We start from the raw sequence: 26,514 nt of genomic DNA on the forward strand, positions 1-26,514 counted from the left end.
AAATGAAAATGTAATGAGTATTTAAGAGATGTTCATTAAGCCTCTCCCTTATTAAAATGGACACATTGGGGAGTGCTGTTTCTCTCAGCTGAAAACGTTTATGATGAAATTCTCACTTCTGCACTTCAGTGAAATAGTGAAGCTCGACTGCGTGACAGAGGGCTGGTGTTAAGCAGCGCTGGCTGCTCTGTGGTGCAGCAGTTGCACTGCGCATGGTCCCTTCCTTCCAGAGGGCTCCGCCGTCTGAATCCTTAATATCTTTAGGGGGGCTCTTCTGTCGTTTAACAAAAAGGCACTGTGAAATTACTGCTGCATGGCAGACCTGCTACCTGCTGTAAGCATTTGTATGTTGCTTATGGACAACACTCCAAGAAAGGATTAACTTTTACATTCATTACCAAATTGTTTGAACTGCCAAAGGACTAGTTTGTCTTAGCAAGCTGACTGCTAAATAGTTCAGCCAGTCAGACACCGTACAAAAGGAAATTTTGGAAGAGTTTGTCAAGAAAAGGTTTATGTGTGGACCACTTTGCGTCCCTCACTCTTTGCTCTCTATCAGTATTGACATTATCTTTCATTTGCACAGTTTGGATGGAGAGCAAATTTCACATACAGTATTCAGTAAATCTTTAGCAATGTGTAAAGTGAAGGAAGAGCATATATCTCAGTTGTTTTAATTTTGCAGGCAATAGGGCTGTTTGCTAGCATAACTGTGGAGTGTGCATCCAGCAAATTAGAATGAATAAAAATATCTCTTCCCCAGAGATGTCTGAAGGCTATCTGAACTTAAAGCAGTTTTTTTGATTGTGGGAAAAAAAGAACATGATAGATGTGATTTTGACAAAATGATAGCTGACTCCACAGTGAAAAGTTCATGGGAATTAATGTCAAGTCTTCCATAAAATCATCTAGTTACAAAAATGACGTAAAGCGTTCTGTTCATTGTACTTTTATTATTTCAGACTCTGAAACTGCTGATACAGGTTTTAATTATCTATATACACATATACAGAGAATAGTTTTTATTATATTTCAAAATTGGTTTCATTTTCATTTAAATATGTACTTGTAATATGTTCAGTGTAATCCTTTGCAGCAAAATAAAATAAAATAAATATTTAAATAATTTTGTTTTCATTAAAAATGTATACTCTTTAACCTTCTTTTTAGTTATTTATATTAGGGCCTATTTTTCACGTCAGACCCCAAAACATTTAAGGACCTCATTAAAAAAACCATGGAGCCTAAATTCCAGGCTGATCCTCCAGCTGTGACACACGTCCTGCTGGGAATATGAGATAACCAATATCAGAACTCTGTAAATCTTTCAGGCAACACAGGTTACCTCAGAAGGTTTAAAACATAGTTTGGATTTGATATGCTTATTGAGACAGTCTCATTTTAGTCTAGGACAGATATTATAGTGTCTTTACACTGAAGAGATGGTGCTTTGTTTTAAAATTATAGGAACAGGTATAGTAAGGACAGGTAATAAAAACAAATACTCCACAGACTTCTGTAGGAAACTGCCAGATTTTTCAGAAATGTATTTTTAATAAATTCTCTTGATTCATGGACATCTTTATTTTTATATCAGTTTATATTTTTTTATATCACTGATATTAATATATTAGAAGCATATATAAACTGTCTCAGCTTCTGAGTTTCAGCCTCCTTGGCTGTGATTGTCCAATTGCAATCCCTGAAAAAAAATGCAGTCTTATGAAGGAAAGCAAGTTCTGGACAGTTCTCTCCCAGTCAGTAATTCATGATTGTTGGAAAGTGCAACGTCAATCAAACACTTCCAGGCTAAGAACGTGGCCACATTATGTGTGCCAGATTAACATTTTAATACCTACATCCACCATCAAAAGCCTGTGCCCAGCAAGCCGTATTTTAACACATATGCAGGAGTTAAATGCATTTTTTATTTTAAAATGAGACAATTTGATTTTAGACCCACTGGCAGTTCTTGTGGTTCAGTGTAATATCCGACCACTCTCTCTCTCAAAAGTGCACAGACTTAATTAATGTCTTTAGCTCTCTGTGAATGATTGAAATACCCACGTGTGGGTAATGTAGGCCAAGGAACATCACATGCAATGTTGAGATTAAATGAGAGCGGGTTTTTAATGTTAGAGTTAGCTTGGTCACTTCAGGCAATCAGTAATGCAGATAGGTTGAAACTGTAATGAAATGTTGTTAGTTGCTTCTGAAGTTAAAATCACTTTGCAAGGAGATGAAAGTAACTGGTAAATCCTTCTGGTATAAAAGAAGAGATGCTACCCTTGTCAACCCCTATTGCCTCCAGTAAGAGCATGTGCTCCAAGTACGTATTAGGCATGTTCTTTATTATTATCATGCTCTGAATCTCCTTGAACACTGATTAGTTTATGTTCTCTTGTCCAGATGTTTGTAAGACCATAATGAACCTCAAAGAATGATTTATGTAAATGTATTGGATTGAAAAGGCTACTGTTCATAGGCCTTTTGAATATATTCAATAAGAAGCGAGTCAGCATGTGCAAGTTGTTATTTATAGTGCTCTCAAATGATCCATGAAATCCCTTCACTGGGTCTAGAGGAGAAGCACAGTCAGTATCTTAAGAGCCGCACTTGTAGAGAAGAGCTTGACATCTATTATCCATTAAGCTGGAAGTGGAGAGGGCATCTGGGGCTGCATTCATGATAAGAGGTAAAGATTTCAGTTGGACAACACTCTTAACCAAAAGATACTGGAATATCTGCCTCAAAGGGGCTGGAGTTTTGGGGATATGATTAGTGATGTATTATTTGGCCATCCTTCTGCAAAAAAAACCCTATGAAATTTTTAAGCCATCCAGGTGAAAAAGGAACCAAGTTATTAATTTCCCTGTTGTGAGAGACAGTAATCTTTTGACAGATTAAAGCAGAGAAAACTGAAAAAAAACCCCAAACCCCGAAACCAAAACCAGCTTTGCATTAATAGATTTGTTTAAAAACTTCTTGTGCATTTTTTCTTGCTTTCTACTTCCTTTTTAAAGGTTTAGAGACATCTACCCCATGAGTGTGACAAAAATCATCCTATGAGGCAAGAAAAAATTAAGTTATGAAAGATCATATGCAATATACAGTTCTGTATTTGTCAATTTTAATTGGAATTTTATTTTCAGGGTTTCTAATCACCCTGGAATAACTCTTAATCTTTCCTTTCCCAAGATAAACATAACTTATTTGCTAAATTAAAAGACCTGCTGAATTGTCTTGTCAGAAAGATACTTTGAGTCTTGCTCAAACATATGTCCTTTTCATTTACTGAAATACTATTGCAGTATTTTGATAATCCTTGCTTAGGTAAATGCCTTATACTCCTTGTACTTAAGTAGATTCGATTTTCACCTAATTTCAAAATTGAATAGTTTAAATAAAAGAATAACCCATTTCTCTGGATCGCCAAATTCTCTTTGTGTGACTAAATTAACAAAATTTTTCACCAGTTTTCACTTGTTAAAAATCTATGAATTGTAATTATGTGAATAATTTCATCTTTGCAGTTTTCTGCAATTAAGATACAATTTAAATATTTCGGATCTCATTCCAAAATGTTTTAAATTTTCTTTTTGGCTAATCAGGGAGTAAAATTTTCTGTTTCAGTGCATTAAATCTGTGTCAACAAGTCCACTAGGTTGCTTCTTGGGTAACAAAGGAGTAAGTTTTCACCTATTCTAAACAGAGGGAAATCAGTGCTTGAGACGAGAACTGGTAATTAAGCCAAATTTGCTGTCTAGATAGAATAATTGATGTATTCAGCGAGGAAGAAGTGTAATCTCGAGGAAAATTGTTTCAGGCGGTTGCTACCATCAAAGAATTTCTGGTTTTTTAATGATCCATTAATGACTTTATTCTGCCTTCAGACACCTGAGAAATATATTCATAGACCATTAAACCACTTCTGGCTTTTTTTTTTCGGTACTGATGCAGGACAGAAGTTTCTAAAACTGTGACAGACTAATTCCAAATTTACTTTACAGCATTTGTTATCTTACAGAAAATGTTTTGCTCAGTTATTGCTTGAAACACCTGTTATTTTGTCTTTATAAGTCATTTAAATTATCATGTGAGAGCTTAATTTAAAAAAAAAAAAGGTGTTCCGAAATAGTAGGCATATTTCTGTGTGAATTTGCAAAGAAACCTGTGCCTGATCTTTGGACTGTGAAAGCAAATTATCATGCTGTACGTAATATTCAGTATCAAATACTTACCAACTTCTTTATATTATTGTTGTGGTTTAACCCCAGCCGGCAACTAAGCACCACACAGCCGCTCACGCACTTCCTCTACCCAGTGGGACGGGGAAGAGAATTGGAAAAAAACCCAGACCCTCATGGGCTGAGATAAAGACAGTTTAATAAGACAGAAAGGAAGGAAAAATAATAGTAATGATGATAATAATAACAATAATAATAATATGACAATAATAATACTAAAAGAATTAGAATATACAAAACAAGTGATGCACAATGCAATTGCTCACCACTCGCCAACCAATGCCCAGTTAGCTCCCAAGCAGCGATCGGCCCCTCCCGGCCAACTCCCCCCAGTTTATATACTGGCCATGACATCATATGGTACGGAATATTCCTTTGGCCAGTTTGGGTCAGCTGTCCTGGCTGTGTCCCCTCCCAGCTTCTTGTGCCCCTCCAGCCTTCTTGCTGGCTGGGCATGAGAAGCTGAAAAATCCTTGTCTTAGTATAAACACTACTTAGCAACAACTAAAAACATCAGTGTGTTATCAACATTATTTTCCTACTAAATCCAAAACACTGCACTATACCAGCTACTAGGAAGAAAATTAACTCTATCCTAGCTGAAACCAGGACAATTATCCATGAAAATTCTTTATAGAAAAATGTCTGTATATTCATAGGTGAAGATTGTTAATGATATTGATATCTTCTTGGTCAGACGAATCATTCTGGCAGTAAATGAAATACATGTCAATATAGAATCATCCAAGAATATAGTCAGTTCTGTGTCTGAGTACTGCTCAAAAAGGAAGTGAAAATGTGGCTTATGATGCTTTCTGTATTTGAAACTCATGAACATAGGGGAAAGGATTGGGGGAAGGTTTTTATTTTTTACATTAATGGCAATGTTAATATTTTTTCAAAATGGAGTTCTTGTCTTTTACATTTGTCAGTGGACACAATAGTGAGCAACATTTTTGGCTTTGCCACTGTGCGATATTCCTTCCCTGAACAGTGAAGATAAACATGTGACGCAAACATCTCCTGTCATAAAAATGTATGTATTTTTTAAGTCTGTAACCACAAGCTTTCCATCAAAAAACGAAAATCGTTCTTTAGTCTTTGTTTCCTTGCCTGTTGAACACTCGCAGCCCTGGGCTTCTGTGCAGATTGCTTTCTAGGAGACTCCTTTGTCTCGTTCCATGCCGTTTTGGCATCTGCTTTTTTATTTAACTTCTATTCTTGGAGCAGCTGTCTCTTCACATGTGCTAGATAACCCCCATGTCCTTTGCTTCTTAAAATCTCTCCATAAAGCCTGCTTCTTTTAAATAGCCTTCCAGGTTTTTTCCTCTGTACTGCCACAGCACACCTACTTCCATATTTTCTTAATATTCTCAGGTTACAGCATAAGTCCTACAAAGACTTGTACACAAGCTTGGTAGTATAAACTAGGTTGCGCGAATTAAGGTGTAAATCTGTTAGAACAATGGTTTCTTTTCTTTTTCCATGATGCTACAGACATACAGGTATGTGAAGTATTAGTATTTTAATCATTCTAATTGTATCATGTATACATGCTAGGAAAGTCTGGGAGTAAAAAAAGCTGTATTATCTTAGCCTTGGAAGTGTTTATTCAGACTTCATACTATTTGGGTGTAGGTACAGCAGCAGAACCCAGACTTTGTACTTCATCGATGAGAAACCCTCTTATTGCTCACCAACTCTCAACAACAAAACCAAAAAAAGAAATCCTTACAGAAAGTAGGCTTGACACATTTCTGTCAAGAAGCTCAGAGTTCAGTGAGTATGCCCCTTAAAATGAGCAAGAAGATCCCTCTGTCTCCGAGCGCTGAAGTGGCTCACCACCTCTGGAGCACTGGGGAAAAAAAATCAAACCACTTTGTTCAACGCCTGGTACAGAAAGAGGCTGATGTTCCAAACTGCACCATACCTGTGTGCTATTTTTGTTGAAAGAGTGGTTTACAATATCATGGTCAATACTTCAGTCTGAAAAATCAGGAAATAAATATTGTAGGTATTACTACTACTGCTATTATGGCAGTTTGAAACTTTGTCCTAAACTTGGTTAAAAGGTCAGAGGTATTCAAGTATAGAAGGGTTAACTCTTGCTGTCATGTATGTGGACAGGAGTGCTCAAAGTAAAACAGTGATTTAGAGAGGAAAACAAGCAAGCTGATCCATTAATATAAAACCAGACAAAAATGTGGTTATTTAAAACAACAACAAATGGTATTTTCTTTATGCAGGTAAACAATTTAATATTTCACAGAGTAAGCGGTGAGGTGTGTCCTTGACAGACAGATTCAGAAATGGAGCTGCTGTATACTACTTACTATCACGTTTTATTACAGAGGTTTTAGCATCAACATGGTACATGTTCAAAATGCTAAAAGTGTACCTTAACAGGAGGTGAAAATCACTGTCAGTGGCTGAAAACTGTCTTCCTTGCACAACAAATGGCACTGGGGAGACAGTAAAGGTTCTTTTGTAATATTAAAACATCGTGGTGTGTGTGCGTGCACATGTGTATGTTTAACTGTGAATAAAATAATGCAGCATCCTAGACTGTGCAGCTGGAGAGGGCATTCTTAAAACAAATGACTTGACGCTAAGGACCTATAGAGCTCTTGGTGATAGGGATTTCCTAAAGTGAAATCGTAGCTAATCAATTTTTCTGTGAACTTCTCTGTAAGATTTATGTTCAGAACTCATAGTAGTAATTGTAGACCAAACCTGGGGCTTTTCACCTTGCATTTCTTTGAATTGATTTGGTCTGGCAGATCTGGATTTCAATCCAGTCATGTTTGCAGGGAAGGGGAGAAAGAACTGAGGAAATGTTGAAGGGTTTTCAGTCCCCCATTAGTGCCATGGCATCCAAGAGGAACATTCTTTGTTATGTGATACAGGAGTGATTATGCAATTCTTCTCTTCTTATCATCTGGATGAAAAAAACTCTGACCCAAAGCATCCTTTATATCCCTATACCTCCATTATTGCAGAGGTCTGTTCCAAAATTGTAAGAGACCTCATGTAATTGCCGTAACTGATGAGAATAGTTTTCATAAGATCTCATTGACTCTCTAGCCATTTTGGTCAAGAGTAGAAGATGTTGCACTAAAGACCATCATTTTGGGCTGACATTTTGTAAGCACAATTTGCAAGATTTTATTATCTTTATCTGTCTACACTGATAAATGAGTTTTCATAGAAATTGGCATATTGCACATGCAAGACAATTTATGTTCCACATATGCAAAGTGATAAAATTGTTTCCCAAACAGATAAGTATATTGCACAGTAATTAATGCATTTGTAAGATATCTGCACAAAGGGTTGGACTGTTGGATTTCCGGTTAGATATTCCAGGTGCAAAGCTGTCTACTTCATACAAGAAACAATGGTTCATGCAACCCAGTACATAAAATATCAACTTACATTAATTTTGCTCTGTTCTCCATTTCCTAGTGGAGAGGCAGTTGGTATTAAAGGATCATCTGTGCATGAAGCTCAAGCTAGTCGTCCATTGGTCCCAGCAGAATCCTTGTGTAAACAACATGAACAGAAACATGGACAAAAAAGTGCAAGTCTGACATTCAGGGTAAATTGAGTGAGAATTTTGTAAATTTGACAGGTGATTTAACAGCAGCTGCTGATACTGGTGATACGAGCCAGTGCAGTGCAAGACTTTGGTCATAAAGCAGCAGCCTGTGAATTACTGAGCTGTTAGGCTGGGGAAAAAGAAGAGAATCTGAAAGGAAAAAACGATAAAGGCCTTAAAGTTTGAAAGGAAAAAAGCAGTATATATAGAAAAGATTAATGGAAATTTTTTAAAGGCTGAGTAGATAAACTTTTGCGCTAGATATGTTTCCAGTTTATAAGAACATTGCTAAGATATTTTTCATAATTTCCAAACTCATTTGATTTACTGTTGCTGATGCAAACATTACCTCTTGGAAGCTTGAAACAGCAAAAAAATATTTACCATTTGTTCCCCTCCATCGTGCATGCAGATTGGTTTTTTATTGTATGGATGCTGGCATTATTTATTTTCTTTTTTTAGAAAAAACATCATTGAAGCATTTGTTTTGGAAAAAACACATTTAAAGAACTACATGGACTTTGCTAACAGGTATGAGAAATATTATTTAAGAAAAGGTAGGTCACAATTTAGGCCTAAAGGTATTGTCATTCTCCCTTAAACTCAACTGGTTAGTTCCAGTAATTATAATCTGACATACAAGAATATGTGGAAAGATAGAAACACACTATTTTTGTGGAAGGGATCTATTGCAAAATCCCATTTTTGAGACTTTTTCATAGATTTTGCTGTTGCAAGAACAATTTATCTTGTTCCATTTTTGGTGCTACTTATAGAAAAATTCTGATTTGTGGTCTCAACCTGCATTTGAACAAACAAGCAGAGTAACCAGGACTCTGGTACTACAAATTCAGCCCATAGTGATTGGGGAATGCAATCTCTCCTAGTGATTGCTTTGGGGAGGACTTGATTATGTCATGTCCTAGACCAGTATTACCAGTGGCAAACTTAGCAGAATCACTGCAGTAACCTATCATACTAAATCAGCAGAAGTGAGATCATACAAAGTACTTCTCTAGTTTTAGTGATTACTGTTGATAAGAATTAAGGAATGTTTTAGGTCATGAAATGCATTGAGGGGATAACTTGGCAGTCAGAGGTGTGATGTAATCGGCTCGCAAGAGACTTTCACCTATGTGCAATGGAATGAGAAGCCTGGGGTTTTTATTTATAAACTATATCTTCGAGGGAAATATGCTAGATGGGTGTGCTCTGTAAAACCTAGCAGGATTAATTTCGAATATATTTTTTAAAAACACTGATTATCCTAATATCTTGCTAAAACTTGCTTTTCCTGGGATGTCAATTGTTATGTGGCATTTTTTCAGTATCCCTGTAGAGCAAAGAAGAGATCTTTATCGGATTAATCTCATTTGGCACTGTGGCAGCTGCACATTTGGACTGATTAAAAGTATTAATAAATTTAGATAAAAGAATTGATAATCAGCTATCCATCTGCAGATTTCTTGTCATTAGGCACAGATACGTTAGCTCTGCAATTCCCCTGTCCACATTGTCTATCCTTTTTAATTCTACCCTATCTGCTGACATTTGAAACAGCTGTTACAGCCTGAAATCACAAAAAGAAAGATGTTACCAAGCATGGATGCTTTCCAGTCCAATCATATTTATTTTCATAGAATTAGTGAAAAACTTAAGTCTGCAGAGAGATACATTGATCAGTTGATTAAGTTGTGATTAATGCATTAGAAAAACCTGCTTGCTAGCTCTCAAGTTCATGCACTGTATGATTTAAAGCTATGACTTTCTTCAGAGGGAAAAGATCCATTCACAAGCTTTGCTTCTGTGCTTACAATGAACCTAGAAATGTAAACTGTGACGCAAACTATGCAATAGAAGAAATTGGAAGGTTGAAATCAGTATACACAGTTTTTCCAAAGCTGAGCAAGTTCTCTGAGATTCTGCCTAAGACAACATGTTAGAAGAAATCCCATGTGCAGTCACAATCTTACCTAATATGGGGCTGGAATGTCAGTTATTGTGGGCTATGTCTTTAGATCCCGAAAGAGCAAAGACTAGAAGGCATTTTAATCCAGATCATCTTTTCTGGCATCGCTAAGTCCTGCTGTCAATGAAGTATAAGAGGTTACAGCCTGATGAAGACAATGATGATGATTACATATTGAAATGGACAGTAAGTGGATTTTAAGTGATTGCTTGCTTGCTTATTATATGAGGCTTTTTATTGGTTTTTCCCATAAGTAGAAAAGTAGACAGACAAGACATAAAAGGGCACACAAAAATATATAACAAATGTTATGGGAAAAAAACCCCAACCACTAGAATTTATTTCCCTTAAAAAAATTTTTAAAATTCCCGTTAGAAAGAAGGAAAAGTAAATAGGAAGCCGTGCTGGTTGCTTGCTTTCAAGAGTTTCATTTTGACTTTTCTATCCTTACTTGGTTTCAAGCTGCCTTTGTAAGTGCAATGGATAGTTAGCCCTAAAAGGTGAAGGGCTTAAGAAGCAGTTGTATCTTTGAGGTCTGCTTATATTAAAAAAGCACCCAGTCCTTTGCTCTCATAGCTAATGGTGGCTCCACTTTACCTCAATGAATTTTTAGCCTCACCGCGTAAAATTGGGAAGTCCATTCTTCTTTGTACTGTATTTCTAAGAGTTCTTTTATCATCTCAAAGCTGCATCTTCTACTGCATGCTGTAGCATTTGAAGTGTGAATATCATCTCTACTATACTTTACTAACAAGTATAGACTAAGGATAGAAGGAGTGAAGGGTTTTGTTTTGATGTGAATTGTGTTTAGATTATTACACTGCTTACCTGCTGGAACTTCACCTTAATTTCTTATAAAAAATGTCTGAAAGCTTTAAGAACAAGTTTATAAAAACATAGTTTTGGAGCACTGCTTATCATCTCTGAGTTGTGATGTTTATGACTGACTTATGGACTCTTCATTCCTGCAGAATTTTACTGATGATACAAAGCACACTTTCCAAATTGAACAAGTTCAGTCATGTCTGCCCTGATCTTCAGCTATATTTTGTCACCACAATTCATTTTAGGAGAAGTAGATATACAAGTGTTTATCCAGTGTGATTTCTTGCCATGGAAATGAAAGATGGAAGTGTCTTCTGTTCTATGTGTGTGTGAACAATGCACAGCCATTACAAATCTTGCTTCCACTATTACCTGGACATGCAAGAGATCAGATATCTGTGTGCTATATAGTAAATAAACTTGGGAAGCACAGTACAGTAGCTTTCTGGGAAAACTCTTGGAAGGTTTATTTTGAAGCCAAATGCTTCAAAACCTTTCCATTTTCCAAATTACTGGTAAAACATTTGTTTTCATGTTGTATATTATAAATATGATATATTTGGGTTGCACTAGTGTAATTATTTTCATGCTAATTTCACATTTTTTAATTTGTGAGGGAGGGGAGACAATGTGTAGCCCTTTGAAGCGGAGGGGGGCAGCCAGGTTTTTGCTAATGGTTTCATGGTAGCAGAAGCCTGGATTTGTTGCTTCAGGCATTTTTCCCACCTTCTTGTTTTCCATTTCACCAAAAAATCTTACAGTTGTACAAGTGTATGCATTTTTGTCATGGTCATGGATCAAGACATCTGACGATCTATAGATTCATTTGATCTACAGTTCAGAGGCTTTGAGAGGGAGGAACCAGTATTCTCTTTTCAGGTCAATTTACAGTCTTTCTCTCCCACTCACCAAAACAAGTTTAAAAAATCTATATAGGTGTATCTCCTAAGACGGTAGCTAAAGTACCACTATAATCAATTGGCTTACAAGGTCACAACTGATGCAGGTTTTCTGAAGGAGAGCTAAGCAAGCTCTCTACCTGCCTGCCAAATGGCTAATGCATAAGCGTTATGAAAGGAAATTATTTCTGCAAGTGTTGGCCAAATTCTTTACATTGTGAATTAATAATTTCTAGTTTTCATAAATGAAAACACTGAAATTATCTAAAAGGCCAAAACCTACATTTCATAGTGTGTATTGCCATTTCAGGGACTGCCCTATTTGAAGTTTTGTTTCAGAAGAGCAGTGCTGTTGTCTTTCACAACCTATGCTGAGTTTTCTAAAATGCTGTGTGATGCAAAGTGACTCTAAGTAAACCCATATATAATTTTGTTTGTATAGAATGGTAGCAACCTTAGATCCTGAGAACACATCTAATATAATATATCAGTGCTAAAGAGATGCTTAAATGTTCTTGTACTGGATGCTGCAGAAGCTAAAGGGTGTTCAGAAGTTCGTTGTTGCAGCTGCTGTTATTCTACTAATGCAGTCATATTACAACTGCTTTCCAAGATTTTTGAAAGCTAATACAAAGAATTAGGCTCTTAATTCCATATTTTTCATCCAGTAACTTTTTTTTTAAGTGCAGCACGTTTCCCCTGAAAAATTTGAAAAATTTATTTGCTAGATATTAAGGAGGAGTAAGCAAGAGGAGGTAAAATACACTCTACATCATAAAAAACCCCAGCCCTCCAGCAATCCCCCAGACCTTACACAGAATTATTCTGAATTATTGTTTTTAATTGTACGGTCCAGTTGTTACTGTTTTTTCCCATTCTCTGTGCATTGTGCTTCTCAGTAGGTCTTTGAACTGGAATTGTTGAGGTAAGATATGATGGTATTATAGAAGTGCTAAAAATATTATTTTTTATGAAGGAAAAGTGGATTTTAACGAAAAGTCACTGATGCTAAGCTGAGTGAAGGTGTGGCTGTGGAATGGTGATCTGATTGTTGCAGATATATGATACTTTGAACTTGCACATTCATTAACAAATAATTATATGGCTGAAAGGCTCTTGAGGCAGGCAAATTGCACCTATTCACCTAGACACTGTGTAAACATGAATATGAAAAATACATTCAGTTATTCATAAAATAGCTACAAATGAGGGCAACTTTCAAACATCTGGGCTTGTGTTGGTGCTTTCATGGACTCTTACTCATATATTTTTCTCTGTTATAGTGTACATGGAAGAGACATATGACAGAATGAAAACTAAGGAACCACCAGTATAGTATATTACGCTCCTAAAGAGAACATTTTTTCTCTCTCTTTCTCTTTTCTAAGAGCTAATGCTGGGTCTGAATGATGTCAGAACTAGTGATGTCTGAATAACTGTCATGTACAAGAAAGGAAAAAAATTTAACAGAGGGAGCTAGGGTATGATCTTGTAAGTGGTGTAGTGTTTGCAGCCACATTTAGAAGGGAAGCTGAGACCACTTTTGTTGCTACTGTGTTATGTTGTTAGGGAAAGAACTGCATACAAAGGAAAATGTGGCACATGTAGAGAATGACAATTTGGATTTACCAAAGAAATTAATAAAAAACTGTAATTATGCTCATTAATATCCTCCCCTACTGGAAAACAAAATGTGAAAAGACTGACCATTACAGAACTAGCACAAACAGTTTGCAACTATTAACAGCCCTGCTCCCGTTGCATAGGGCTGTTTTCTTCCAATGTCCCTCCATGACATTTCTTCTGAACAGATTGTAGCTCTCACTTCGCCTATGACTAATTGCCTAAGAATCACACCACTTACAACATAGCTACCTTCACTCAAGATGACAGAACTTTTGTCTTTGCAAGTATTGGACAAAAACTTCCAACAAATTAACTATGTCACTACGAGTATTAATGTATGTCACTTTTAGTTTTCCAGATAACATGGGCCTTTAATATCAGCCTTACAAGAGAATGTATAAGAAAAGGTCAAAGCATAGCAAGAATTAAATGCCTTATCTGAGATCCTGGAAATGTTTGCTAAAGCTAGTCTTGCGCTGCCATTTTGATGCTAATTTTCATTAATATGCAGTTGCTGTCTTTTTCTGTCACTGCAAACTAAGAGCAGTCATTTCCTTATTAAGGTCTATTCTGCTAGCTTTGTGTCGTAAAATACAAACCCATCATTGTTTTGTGTGTAATTGGTTAAATCAAATAATATATTTGATTCTATAAGCTTTGAAACTAGGAGTGATATCTATGAATGCTGCCATTATGAAATACATTTGTGATTTTCACTGTTCCCTTGTGTGCAGAAGACTTTATATAACTCACCAGAACAGCTTTGAGGTAGGAAAACATCCCTTCTTCCATTTTGCTTCTGTGGAGAGCTTGCCTGATAAAAGTCTGATATTGGCTAGATAAACATCCCAAACAGCAAAGCACTGATAACCTCTCTGCTGGGTATGTGTGGATGGCGCCAGGGAGCGCCACTGGAAGAGACAAAAAGAGTTGTTTCAGACTCTTCTGACAATGAGAAAATTTGATGAGAGGGAACTCACTAAATTACTGAAGTAGACAGGTTTCTCTTGCTCTTCGCTTAATCCCAGGACCATCCATCCAACCTCGCTGTGGTTCACTTAACATGTTTCTTCTGCCAACTAATATAATTAGACTAATAGTTCAGCTGGTAGCAGGCTGCCTGAAGGTAGAGGAAAGACTGACATATGATAGCCAACGGAGACTGCTAGTGTTGCACAAAATATTTGTTTTATTAAAAAAAGGAAGAAAAAGCAAAACAAAACCTGTTAATAATGCCAAGAACTATGATGACAGCAAGTTATTTAGAAATTGTTGGTCTGGATTGTCTGTGCAACTCTCTGTAAACATCATTCAATGTCTTTAACTGTAATGATGACATAGTGTGTTTCATAAGCCCTTTGTTTCAGTCATAGCCCAGAAGCAACCTGTGGTGGGCTGGAGAGGGGAAGGACTGGAGGGGATGCAGGCAATAGTAGGAACATTTATTTTAGATGATGGAATCTGCTGGAGTTGTAAGAGCTACATAGTTGGTCTTATAAAGAGTTACATAGATGGTCACAGTAACTGCAGCTGTGAGTAGCAAAAGATCCATTCACAGGTTCTCTGGAAGTTGCAAGAGATTTCCTTTCCCTGGCACTCACTTGGGTGCTACTCTTGGGATGTGCCTGTCAATTTATGAAACGTGTTACCAACAGTATGTGATCAGCCAAAGGAAAAATTTCTTGTAAAAACATTGGACTGAAGAGGACTACTAAAAATCTAAATGGGATAGCAGAAAAGTCAAAACACTTATTTATTCTAAAGATTAAAGATAATAACACTATCATCTCCTGTTCTGTTTTCTCATCAGTTCCTTGTGAAATTTGTTCCTCCAAAATTTGGGCATTTGGTATCTCAACTACTTACAGAAGAGCAGATGGTTTTAAGAAAGCCATTGCTGATCAGTCCACAGAACACATCTGCTACAGGCTCTACGTACAGTGCACTCCAAGACAGATGTCTGAAAGAATGTATGTCTCCTCACTACTCTCCCTGCCTTCACTCCACTGAAAGAAGTTATACAGTTACAACAGATGCTTGTACAGCTTCTGACAATTCCTATATTAGACACAACATTAGTTTATTGCCAAAAACAGATTTACTAGCTCAATGCTCTCCAGTAAAGGAAGTAATCTGCTGTAAAGGGAATAGCTTTAATTATTCCTGGATTCAAGACAGGAGAGTGCCATGAGGTATTACACTTACAAGGGTGGTCAGAAGTCAGAGTTCTCAGAAATTCTGAGTTGGATTCCAGTTATTTTAATTTACTTCTAGGTTCTAGGACTATAAATCTGTTTTGAAAATTAAAGTTCAGATGGAAATTTTAAAGAGGACATTCAACTTGCTTAAAATGCTGTCCTGATTTCAGCTGGGATAGAGTTAATTTTCTTCCTAGTAGCTGGTACAGTGCAGTGTTTTGGATTTAGTAGGAAAATAATGTTGATAACACACTGATGTTTTTAGTTGTTGCTAAGTAATGTTTATACTAAGACAAGGATTTTTTAGCTTCTCATGCCCAGCCAGCAAGAAGGCTGGAGGGGCACAAGAAGCTGGGAAGGGACACAGCCAGGACAGCTGACCCAAACTGGCCAAAGGGATATTCCGTACCATATGATGTCATGGCCAGTATATAAACTGGGGGGGAGTTGGCTGGGAAAGGCGGATCGCTGCTCAGGAACTAACTGGGCATTGGTTGGCGAGTGGTGAGCAATTGCATTGTGCATCACTTGTGTTGTATATTCTAATTCTTTTAGTATTATTATTGCCATATTATTATTATCATCATTACCATTATTTTTCCTTCCTTTCTGTCCTATTAAACTGTCTTTATCTCAACCCATGAGGGTATTTTTTTTTTCAATTCCCTCCCCCATCCCACTGGGTAGGGGGAGTGATTGAGTGGCTGTGTGGTGCTTAGTTGCCGGCTGGGGTTAAACCACGACAAATGCAAAAAAAATCAACTCACTGCTTAAAATGGAGAGCCATTCTATGCAATCTGCAGTGCAGTTCACTCATTCTTTCCTTGTTCCATTTGATTAATGAAAGCAATGTATTTTCTCTCCTTCTGCCAGTGATTAATACTTCTCCGCGCTTCTTTGTTTTTGGTGGCAGATTGCTGGGGGAGAGATTCCACAGTAAATTGTTTTTGATATCAAGTTTTAAATAGGCTTTGCCAGCCTGCTTGTTTTGTGAAAAATACTTCTCAGTCTCCAGTACTGTATAGCCTGGACTGTGTCTGCTCTATGTCTCTGTTAAAGAGAAGGGGAGTTTAGGAGAGCCCCTTTCAAAGCTCACTTCCATCACTACAGCTGATAGTGCAAGGTGAAAGAGAACAGCTTGGCTGCTGCTTCCTTCCCCATGTCTGGGGGCAGCAGGAGCAGCAGGCAGAGACTGAATCATAGTTACGTACTGGCCTCGGTAACAGCAATTTGTTCTTCCAGGTACATGAAGACTTGAGTCTTTAACTTGAGTTAAAGCCGTAATGAGTGTTTGGGTGGGGAGATAATACTTTGAAGCCATTGTTGTTAGTGACACAGACAAAAGTTGCTCCCTGAATTCTCCTTGGGGAAGTACTGCCTCCAGTACTGACTAGGTATAATTCATATCACCTAGGCCTTGGTGGTGAGGCAGGGCCTATTTTTAAATAGTATTTTAGACTACTGTCTCCACTAGTGATTCACACGGTGCCAAGGATGTTCCTGGCCACAGGAATGCAACCATCCATTCATTTCCACTGCTATAGCTGTCTTTGGAAGACTTCTGGCCGAAGTTGAATCTGCCAGATATCCCTGAGCAGAGTCTGGAGTTCAATACAAGCCAAAGAGCAACAGGCGGTTCATGTGCAGCTGACCTGTTTTGGAGGATAAGAGAGTTTAATAATACGGATGGGGACTGCTGTGCACATTTTGGCCCCCATGCTGCAGAAAGGTACATTCAAGGCAAATTATTTTACTGTAATATATCTTACAGAACCTTTTTCTTTAGTGGGCTTTTAGCTTTTAAGGAATTGTTTTCAATTCCTTGGTTTTTACTGGCGGTAAACTCAACTGATGCTCAATTTCTGCTCATGCATTAAGATTAACTGCAAATATATTTTTTATTGTGTTTGCTTTTACTTAAAAATTGGGAAATGCATACTGAAGCATGTGCAGATGTAAAACCGGTGGCAGTTTGCCAGTGTAGCCTTTGATGTTGCCAAGCATGAGAGACCTAGGTATAGGATAATACAGCTTTCCTTCTATATATGTGAACAAACCACCATGTGCCTGTTTTATTCCTTATCTTAAAAGCAATGTTTTACATTGCAGCCTCCAAAATAAAAATGTAACTATCGAAATGAAATCTAACACCCTGCCTTATGTATAATCTTCAAGTTAGAGTCAAAATAGAAAATGTGTTATTTTAGCAGGGCCACTGAGACCACAGTCTGCAAAAATCCTCTTTGCACTTGACTGTGAGCTCCACCCTTTAAACAAACACTTAAGTCCTGGTTTCAAATTTAATTTTTCACTACACAGGTCTCATTAATTAAATGGCAAGAGTAGCTTCAGCAAGCGGCCCGTTCTTCCCCCTGCAGCTCCTTGCGCGGGGACCCTTTCACTCATAGCTGGTGAAAGCCATTTTTCTTCTGCCTGGCTGAGGAGAAATCTATACAACAGAAAGAACAGCTCAGCGCCCAAACCCAGTCGTCATGAAGAGTTGCTTAAAATAACTTGAAAAATAAATGGTTTCTCCTCATCGTCTCCTTTCTTTCCAGTCACATTTTTGTCAGCTACATTTGCCCGAGAGCCCAAAACTCAGACGCCGTGTGACATTTCCCTACCTTCCTCCTTCCCTTTCCATAGGCCTTTTACCCCCAGCTGTTGCTGTTGCTGCCAGCTCCATTCAATTAACCTCAACAGGAATGCAGTCATCCCTCTGCGGTTAATCCTGTTCAGGATTAATGAACTGTGCTTTAAACCAAGGGAACTGCTAGTAAAAATGAGGTATAATTTCATTAGAAAATTGTGTACTGCTAATTAATGAAGAAGGTCATTTTAGGACTTGGCAGAATTGAGTTTAGCTGGAGAAAAAAAATCCACAGAGCAAATATGTGAAGTTTTCTACTTTCTCTTCACTCTCACTCTCTTTGTGGACACCTTTTGCCACCAAAAGTCCTGTTTTCTGTCTCCCTCCCATCAGGTCACCACCAAGGCATGTCACTGGGAAACATGGAGTAGAGGCAGCAGTAAAATGAGCAGTAAAACTTGTTGTGGAGCCACTTGTTTCTTCATCCTTTGTTTCTGAGTGATGAACACTGTGTATAATGTGATTTATTTAAGTGTTAAAAAACAGGGACTAGTCAAAATACTGAGGTCATTGCTTCTCCAGTTACAAATGAAGAAAATTCCTGGTATTTGGCTTTCATGCTGGTCCTGGGAAAGTTTGCAGTCCTTCAGTTTCTCCGTAGTGCTTTTTCTTGTACATTTGAGCAAAGGCTTGGGCAATACTATAGACCATTTGGCCTTTCGTTTTCTGGATATCAAAAGCAATCACGATGGACACCTAGACAGACCAAAGTAACAAGAAAGTGACTGACAAGCCAGGGCAGTGACAGGGGAAGGGAGAAAAAACAGATGAATAGCTGGTGTTTAAAAAACAAGATCAGAAAAGGCAGCTCATACAAAATTTTCAAATTCTGTTCCTGTTTGGTCATACACAGCTTTGTTTATTACTTCGGAGCTCTTAACTCTTCCATTATAACATATTAATTAGTATCCATCCTGTAAAAGATCAGGTAAATATCATGATTTCCAATATTTCGTGTCGCTTCACTGAAGGAGGTCTTATCTTAAAGTAATGAATTACACAACTGTCATTCAGATATTTTGATCTTTTATACCAAATAAACTGTGATGTACAGTACTTAACTCTCTAAACCATGCTGTTGTAATTAGTTTTTTCTTAAAAAAAGAATTACATGGGTCCTTCTAAGTCCTAAAAATATGCTTCTGACTCTCCAAGTAAAAGATATCCATTCTGGGAAGGATTTATCTATAAAAAATAGATTGAATCCACATTTTGAATGTAAAACTAAGTCTAATGACTGGAATTTTCATAATACGATACCAAAAGAATTTTCTGTACAATATACTGTAATGGGCCAAATATCCAGCAACCACAAAATATGCAAGTTTGTATTCTGCAACTATAAAGGAGGAGGAGTCGATACATTTGATTCAAAGTTCCTCAAAGTGTTTTAAGTGCCAGAGCCAGCCAATGTGCTAGCACACATACTTATGTTTTAGCATATGAGTACAGAAAGTCAGCCAAGCACGAAAAAAAGTCAGTCACAGTTATTTTTGGGATGGTACTTTGTTTTTTATATACTCCACTGTTATATTTATAGATTCAAAAGAAATTACGTGTTATCTTCAAATGTAATTACCACAGAGGACATGGAACATGGGATTTTCAAAGCAGCCCAAGGAAACTGAGGACCCAGTTCTGAGTAGGCAGGAAAATAATATGTCAAGACTCTTTCGAACATGCCGGTATCAAGCGCCTGTACGAGAGCATTTTGTTACTTGATGCAGATTTGCTATCAGCGAGCCAGCTGACAATGTTTTTGCAATACTAAGAGGTCTTATAGTATAGTGAAATATTTCATATCAAGTTCTGTTTGCCATGAGAAAGAATGTGCTTTCTAGCTTCTGCAGGGGGGGAGGAGAGAGGGGGTGTTTGTTTTTTTTTGGTTTTTCCTGGACAGCATTATGGGCCAAATGCTCAGTCCTTTTATGTCAAAGGCAAAGTTTGATTTAAATGAGACCAGAATGCATGGGTATGTGCTAAATCAGATATTTTTAAATGCATGCCACTTGAGATTGCGGAAGAAAAAACACACTCAGTTGTGATTTGTTTGAAGTCAGAGCACTTTTCTCTCTGTGGGTTTATTTATAGTTTCAGGATAAGAAATTCTTATGCTTAGTAGCAGGAACTGATGAGTGAGACTTTCACATACTCAGAAGAAAAACATGAGTTGTAATTTTCTGTTTCTTCAGCCTAAAGAAAATTCATGAGTCTTGTAGCTGGGATATAAAATTAATCCTGCTTACTTAGGAGGACCTTAATCACACACTTGCAGTTTTCCACTTGAACTATGGTATCTGCAGTACCCAAAGGAGTCAATTTTCACAGAATGTTTTTCATCTGGCTTTGTCTTTTTGTTAAAATAAATCTTTGATTTTGCCAGTGTCCAAGATTAGATTTTAATGTAATTTTTTTGTATTTTTAATTTTTATTCTGTTGCTATATTAAGACCAGGAACACAAATGGATTATTGTGAATCTTGAAGTGTTCCCTTTTTTTGCCGCTGGAGTCCAGTTCCATACAATATCAGCAATCAGCTTCTATGCCAAAGCCAAGCAGTGACAGTTGCAATAATGAATATTTGCTGCAGGCCACTGGTATGAAAATAGCACAGTCCTGCAAGCCTGCGTCACCAGAAACAAATCTTCCATTTGACTGTGACTGAATTTCCAGCTCGATTTTAGATCATTTATTATTGAAATAGTTCTCAAAGCACTGTCATAATAGAATGTTAAGAAATGCTGATTCAGTCTTCAAGGCATCAGTTCAAATGCCTTCCTACTTTTTGGTGGTTTGGGGTTTTTTAATCCCTTATACCTTTAATGCTGTACCCTGTATTTAGGGCACTGAACTGTGTACAGGCAGAACCAGTGTAATATATTCAAAGAGACACATGATGGTTAGGTTAGAAGTTCTGGTGAGAAGAGGATTTGAATTCCCTCTTTGTAAGCTTGACAGCTTTTAGAATGTTTTCCCCTTAATTCCTGCAGATAATTCTAAAGTTTATATGAGGAAGAGCAGCTTTGCATCTTTAAATGTGTTATGGCTTTTAGATGGTGAACTTGGATGGTTTTCTTGTATATGTTTTGATGTCATTAATGCATTTACATTAGTAGAATATATAATGTATTAATATAGGGCATCTTTTGACAGGTATATAAGCAGTATATATGCTCTGACCTTTGATATTTTTGTTAGTTGAAGAATATGCTGATGACATTTACCATTTTTAGTTTAATTTTTATATACAATGCTGTTTTCACGCATGCATATCAAAATACCCTCAAAAGGACTAGCATAATCAATTTTATTTTCTTTTCACTTTAAAATAATTACTTGGTGAAATATTAGATCATCATAGATATAGGAGGTCAGATATTTGAAGCAGAATAAAATCTGCAGTTATTTAAGCTTTTTTTTGTTCATTGCCTCAGGTTTTCATATGGAAAATAAAGAAATTATGATCTATATTTTGCTTAGGGCAAAATACTGACCCTTGCACTGCAAAGCTGGTAACGGTGATTGATGTACATATCTAATTTCCTGCAAGATTAGAATGAGCACCAACCTTGCCATCAATCCTTAGAGAATGTTAATGTCTTCTTTCTCTTTTCCCTCCCTCTCCCTGGTGCTGTCTGCCCTCTGCCTTCCTTTTCACCAGGAAAGTACATTGGCTAGACCTACTACTGTACGGTAGTCCCAGGATGGAGAAACTGAAGTTTTAAAAGCAGTGTTGTGTACTGCTGGGAGCGGGCTTTTAATGAAAATAATTTCACTGCAGCAACTTTCAATTTAAGGAAAGCCAATATCGACAAGGATTCTCTGGGATGGGAAAGGAGTGACTAGTTCAACATATAATTTTGTGGACAGATCTACAAAGGCTTCATTTACTCATCAGTTCCCAACAAAAGGCTTAATATTTCAAAATAGTGTTTTTCTTTTGAAACATTATTGTTGGTCTGTAAAAAATAATAAACAAGAACAGAATGTTCAGCAAGGTAAAACCATTCCTTCTGCACCAGTGTTTGACATCCCCAGTACCTCAGCACCCTCCAGACTCACTCTCAGGAAAAAAAAACCCTTTGATTAGACCTGGACTGGGACCTTATTTTTGCTATACGCTGCTTTAATGCCTGGCAGTATGTAGAATATTCACATCGCAAACTCTGCTTCCTTGGTTTTTTGAATAATAATTTTTAAAAACCCTTTGAGGGAATATATAGAAACATTACAAAATACACAATGTATAGAAATTGACAGGGCTTGAAGTGTCCTATTCCCGCTGACTGAAAGGGGATCTTACCTGGGTTGCTCCTGCAGGTATTCGTTCAGCCAGTTCCAAGTCCTCCAGTAGGCGACATTTCCAGATCTCTGTAGGTAGACTATTCTCAGGCTTTACAAGCTTTAATATTAGAAAGAATTTCCTGATGTTTAATCTAAGTCTCTCTTGATGTAATCCAATAGTCCTTGCCCTATTAGGAGGGATCAGGGACAAAAGTTTATTCTCTTCTTTTTAGCTGCCTTCTATAGATATGAAAAATGTTGTCGGTGTTTACCCTTCATCTTCCATATTCACAGTCCTTGTTTTCTAACCTCTAATTTGTTTTGGCTTCCTCCCTCGCAACCCCTCTCTTGTTGGTTTGCATTCGTATTGCTGCTGGATTAACAACAAAACAAGTAACTGTTAATTTTTGATGTTGCAGTCTCCAGACTGGATGTAGGGCCTCTACTGCTGATTAGAGGAGAAAAAGATACCTCATAAATCTTTCACTGTGCACTTTCAATATGGTGGGGACCTTTTTCATAACACAATGATATGAGAGATCTGTGTTCATCTTGTTATCCACTACTGAAAGCTTTTTCTGAAAAACAAGCAAACAAACAAACAAAGAAAACAACCCAAAATCAAACAAACAAACAAACCTCCCCAAAAAGCAGTACTGGGGCTGTTGTTCTTCATCCTGTTTTAATAGATTAGATTAATCCTACTGAGTGTGGATTCCTGCAATTGCCTTTACTGAAAAGCATCAGATTTTCTAGACTGTTTCTCCAATGCTTTAAAACTGTTTTAAATCATGTCTCTCAGTGTCTGTGCTTGCTCCCAGTTTGCTGTTGTCTGCTAAGTTAATACGTGTGTTCTTCTTTAATGAAGCTGTTGAACAGTATCAGTCTGAAACACACCTCTGCGGCATCAGTTAGTTGTGTCTCTCCTGCATCACAGCACATATTGAGATCTATAAGCCAAGGAACTGTTATTTTGCCTATTCTAATAGATGGCAATGAATAAAGCACAGTACAGGTAGAGCACCACTAACACCAAGGGATGTATGAAACCAAAATGAGCCGTCTGTGTTGGAAAGTGCCCAATTCCAGGAGTATCTCAGTAAAGTAACTAAGATTTCTTACGGGGGAAGCCGCTACTCAGTAGGCTTAATATGACAAAATACAGTACTGCAAAGGCAGAACAGCTCCTGTCCCTTCTCTCCTTCTCCTGTCCTTTACTTGCCATCTTTTCCACTGGCTCAGTGCTGGATCTTACTGTCCTCTACCCTGCTAAGTACTTAACTACCAAATGATAGTGTCATATCCAAATGTCATGTATATATTATTCAAACCACAATATCATTGTGTATTTTCTCTGTCTTGGATTTGAAAACTACAGAAAAAGCACAAGTTCTTAGATGCAAGCACTAGGTTTCTAAATAGATTTAGGTATCTAACATGCTTACAGTTTTTCCAAACATACCACTGATACACAGAACAAAAATCTTATTAGTGTTTGTATAGGTCTCAGATATAGAATATTGTATATTTAATTACTATTATTAGTATGTGTTGTTAGTATGCAATAATGGATAATAATAATGCATGGATAAATGTATACTGTGTATTAATTATCTGCATTCATTTAATATTAATTTTGGTTAATATCAAGTGAAATATCAATTTAACGTTTTATTTTATCAGATATCAAGAATATACAATTATTTTCATTTTAGTTTTATTAGTACAGAATGTTAAAACTTTAGCTTGGCTACTCAGTCAGCATAGTATTATGCGGTACTATGGCAGTTTATGCATCTGAAGTGCGGTACATAAATTTTCACTGCCTATTGTACTGGTAATTTACATGACCTCTTTTAGTGGATTATCTTTCAGTTGTACAGTACGGTCTTAATGACCTGTCTTTTCAGTTTATGTATTCTGTATTTACTGGGTGTTAGCAGAACGCAGGAGACAGAATACATGGCGTTTCGATACATGGGAGTACTGTATTTTGTAACCACACAAAATACAAAGAATAAGGTCAGATTTAGTTCATCACCATTAGTCAAACCATCACCAGTACGATCTGGCTCTCTGTGAGGTTACAGCATTAGGATGCAAACAAGCAAAAGCCAAAGGTCACGACCTTTTTTTTTGTTTCCTTCCATCTCCTCTCTTTGCCCACAGACGTTACCACAGGGACACCAGCAATATCAACAACGACAACCGTGGAAATCCGGAAGAGCAGTGTTATGACGACTGAGATCACCTCTAAAGTGGAGAAAATCCCCACGACAGCCACTAGCAGCACCACATGCCCTTCCGTTGAGACTGAGGAAGAAAAAGCAAAAAGACTGCTATACTGTTCACTATGCAAAGTTGCTGTCAACTCTGCCTCGCAGCTGGAGGCGCACAACAGTGGTGAGATGGAGCAGTGCTTGCTTTCTTCCTCTTTTTCCTTCTGTCTCAAGAGCTCTGCAATTATCTTCCCCTGAATAGATTAGATCTCTTGCAGCAGGGGACAAAGAGGTGGCAGAAAACTGGCAATTATGTGGAATTCATTAACTATTAAAGAATAAAAATGACAGGCAAAGAGGCTATCATAAAGGGGGAAAAAAGGAATTTTATTGTATGCAAGTTACCCATTTTCTTACATTTTAGCTTTTTGCAGCTTCCAAACCTTATAGAGCTAAATGACAGCTCATGCTTCATTAGCTTTGGTGTTCAGAGTTCGCATACTGTTGTTTGTGCCAGCTAGCAAAATGAGTATGAATGCTTTTAGTTTTGTTTGAAATCTAACAAATTAAGGCTGAAAGAGGGAGTGTCAGTCAGTCAGAGTTCAATGATGAGAGTTAGAATTCTTAGCTCCATATTGTTTGTTAATAACTTGTTAAAATTATGTATATTTTTCCTTTGTTTTCTTCAACTGATAGCAACTGCTGCATGAGAGTTGAATGGGTAGTTGCTTACCTCCATCTTTCTTAATTTTTAAACAACTTCTTGTTATTAGAGCTAGTAGCATCGATAAGTTCCAGTAGTAGAGAGCCATCATTCACAGTCACTATTTTAAGCATCTTATTGATTGGCTTTGTGGTGAGCAGGGTTAAAAGATCTTGGGATTTAATATGGTGGCAATGAACACCTATAACTGTCCTACAGAAAAACTGCTGATTTTGGAAGTCAGGGGTTACCTGCCAGCAGGGTAAACAGAGTTAAGAGACAGACAGAGAACCTTAGGTTTGAAACACAAAGACAGTGATGTCTCTAGACAGATACACCTGCAGCAAAATGATCAATGGTTTTATGATGTAATAAAAAAAGAAATAACTTTGGCATGTCTATAGAATCCACTGAAATTAAAAAGGAAATTATAATTTGTTGGTATTCATGAGAAACAAAGCCTAATCAGTTTTGAATGCTGTGTTTGCTGTATGCCAGATCTTCAACTGGTGAAAATTCAAGTTCGTAAACCTGTACCCATTTAACCTATTTAACTTCATATCAGGGTTAGACTCTAAACATTTTTCTGATCAAGATGAGAGCCAAAACGTTATTCTGAATATTTAAACACAATCCTCTGAGTTTTTGCTGTCTATGTTGATAAACTGTGTGTGTGTTTACACACATGCATGCTTGTAGAAGTGTATATGTAGATGCATACAACAATTATCAGTGGAACACTAATTCTGTACACAGTAGTAGTCCATTATAATCACAGACTACCTGCGTGGAAGTCAACAGTGTAAGAAATTGTTCAATCTGAATAAAGGTAAAGCAACAAGACACTATTGTTTTCTACCCAATCTTTATTTGAATAAAAAATGCAAGTGCATTTTTCTCACATGTATGTTCCTAACACATTTTTGTTTCTGTCCAGGTTCCATAGGTTGCTGCCAGGAACCTCTGCTCCTTTTTGATTTGGAGACTAATTAGTTAATTACAGATTTAAGTGTAAGCTACCTAATACATACTGTTTATCAATCCATTCAGGAGGACTACAAATCAAAGCCAACTACATCTTTAATAGCTAAATTACTCTTCCTTTGCAACTACAATTCAGGTCTTTTTAGCAGCAGGAGTTAATGAGAAAAGTCACACCCATTTAACTTCACATCACGATATCTGATTGTGCCTCTACTTACTGGTGTGGCTGCTTTGTTCTAGTGCATTACCTACAGATATGTAATTTAATAATTAAATATCAGATGTGAAATACTGTTACATTGGTATGAATCT

General features: G+C 37.1%; 1 protein-coding gene across 2 annotated transcripts in view; it reads left to right on the top strand.

The window, feature by feature from the left end:
• ZNF385D (zinc finger protein 385D) overlaps window positions 1–26,514 on the top strand; it is a 412,620-nt gene that overhangs the window by 378,613 nt on the left and 7,493 nt on the right. The window contains exons 6-9 of one of the 2 annotated variants that reach the window (XM_050891944.1): window positions 9,703–9,725; window positions 12,327–12,373; window positions 14,371–14,389; window positions 24,543–24,699. In XM_050891944.1, coding sequence (XP_050747901.1) covers window positions 9,703–9,725; window positions 12,327–12,373; window positions 14,371–14,389; window positions 24,543–24,699 — 246 coding nt within the window. Of the gene's footprint in view, window positions 1–9,702; window positions 9,726–12,326; window positions 12,374–14,370; window positions 14,390–24,465; window positions 24,700–26,514 lie in introns of both variants that reach the window. The other variant, XM_050891945.1, reaches the window with a different exon arrangement.

Source organism: Gymnogyps californianus, chromosome 2 (assembly GCF_018139145.2).
Source record: "Gymnogyps californianus isolate 813 chromosome 2, ASM1813914v2, whole genome shotgun sequence".
Taxonomy (NCBI): Eukaryota; Metazoa; Chordata; class Aves; order Accipitriformes; family Cathartidae; genus Gymnogyps; species Gymnogyps californianus.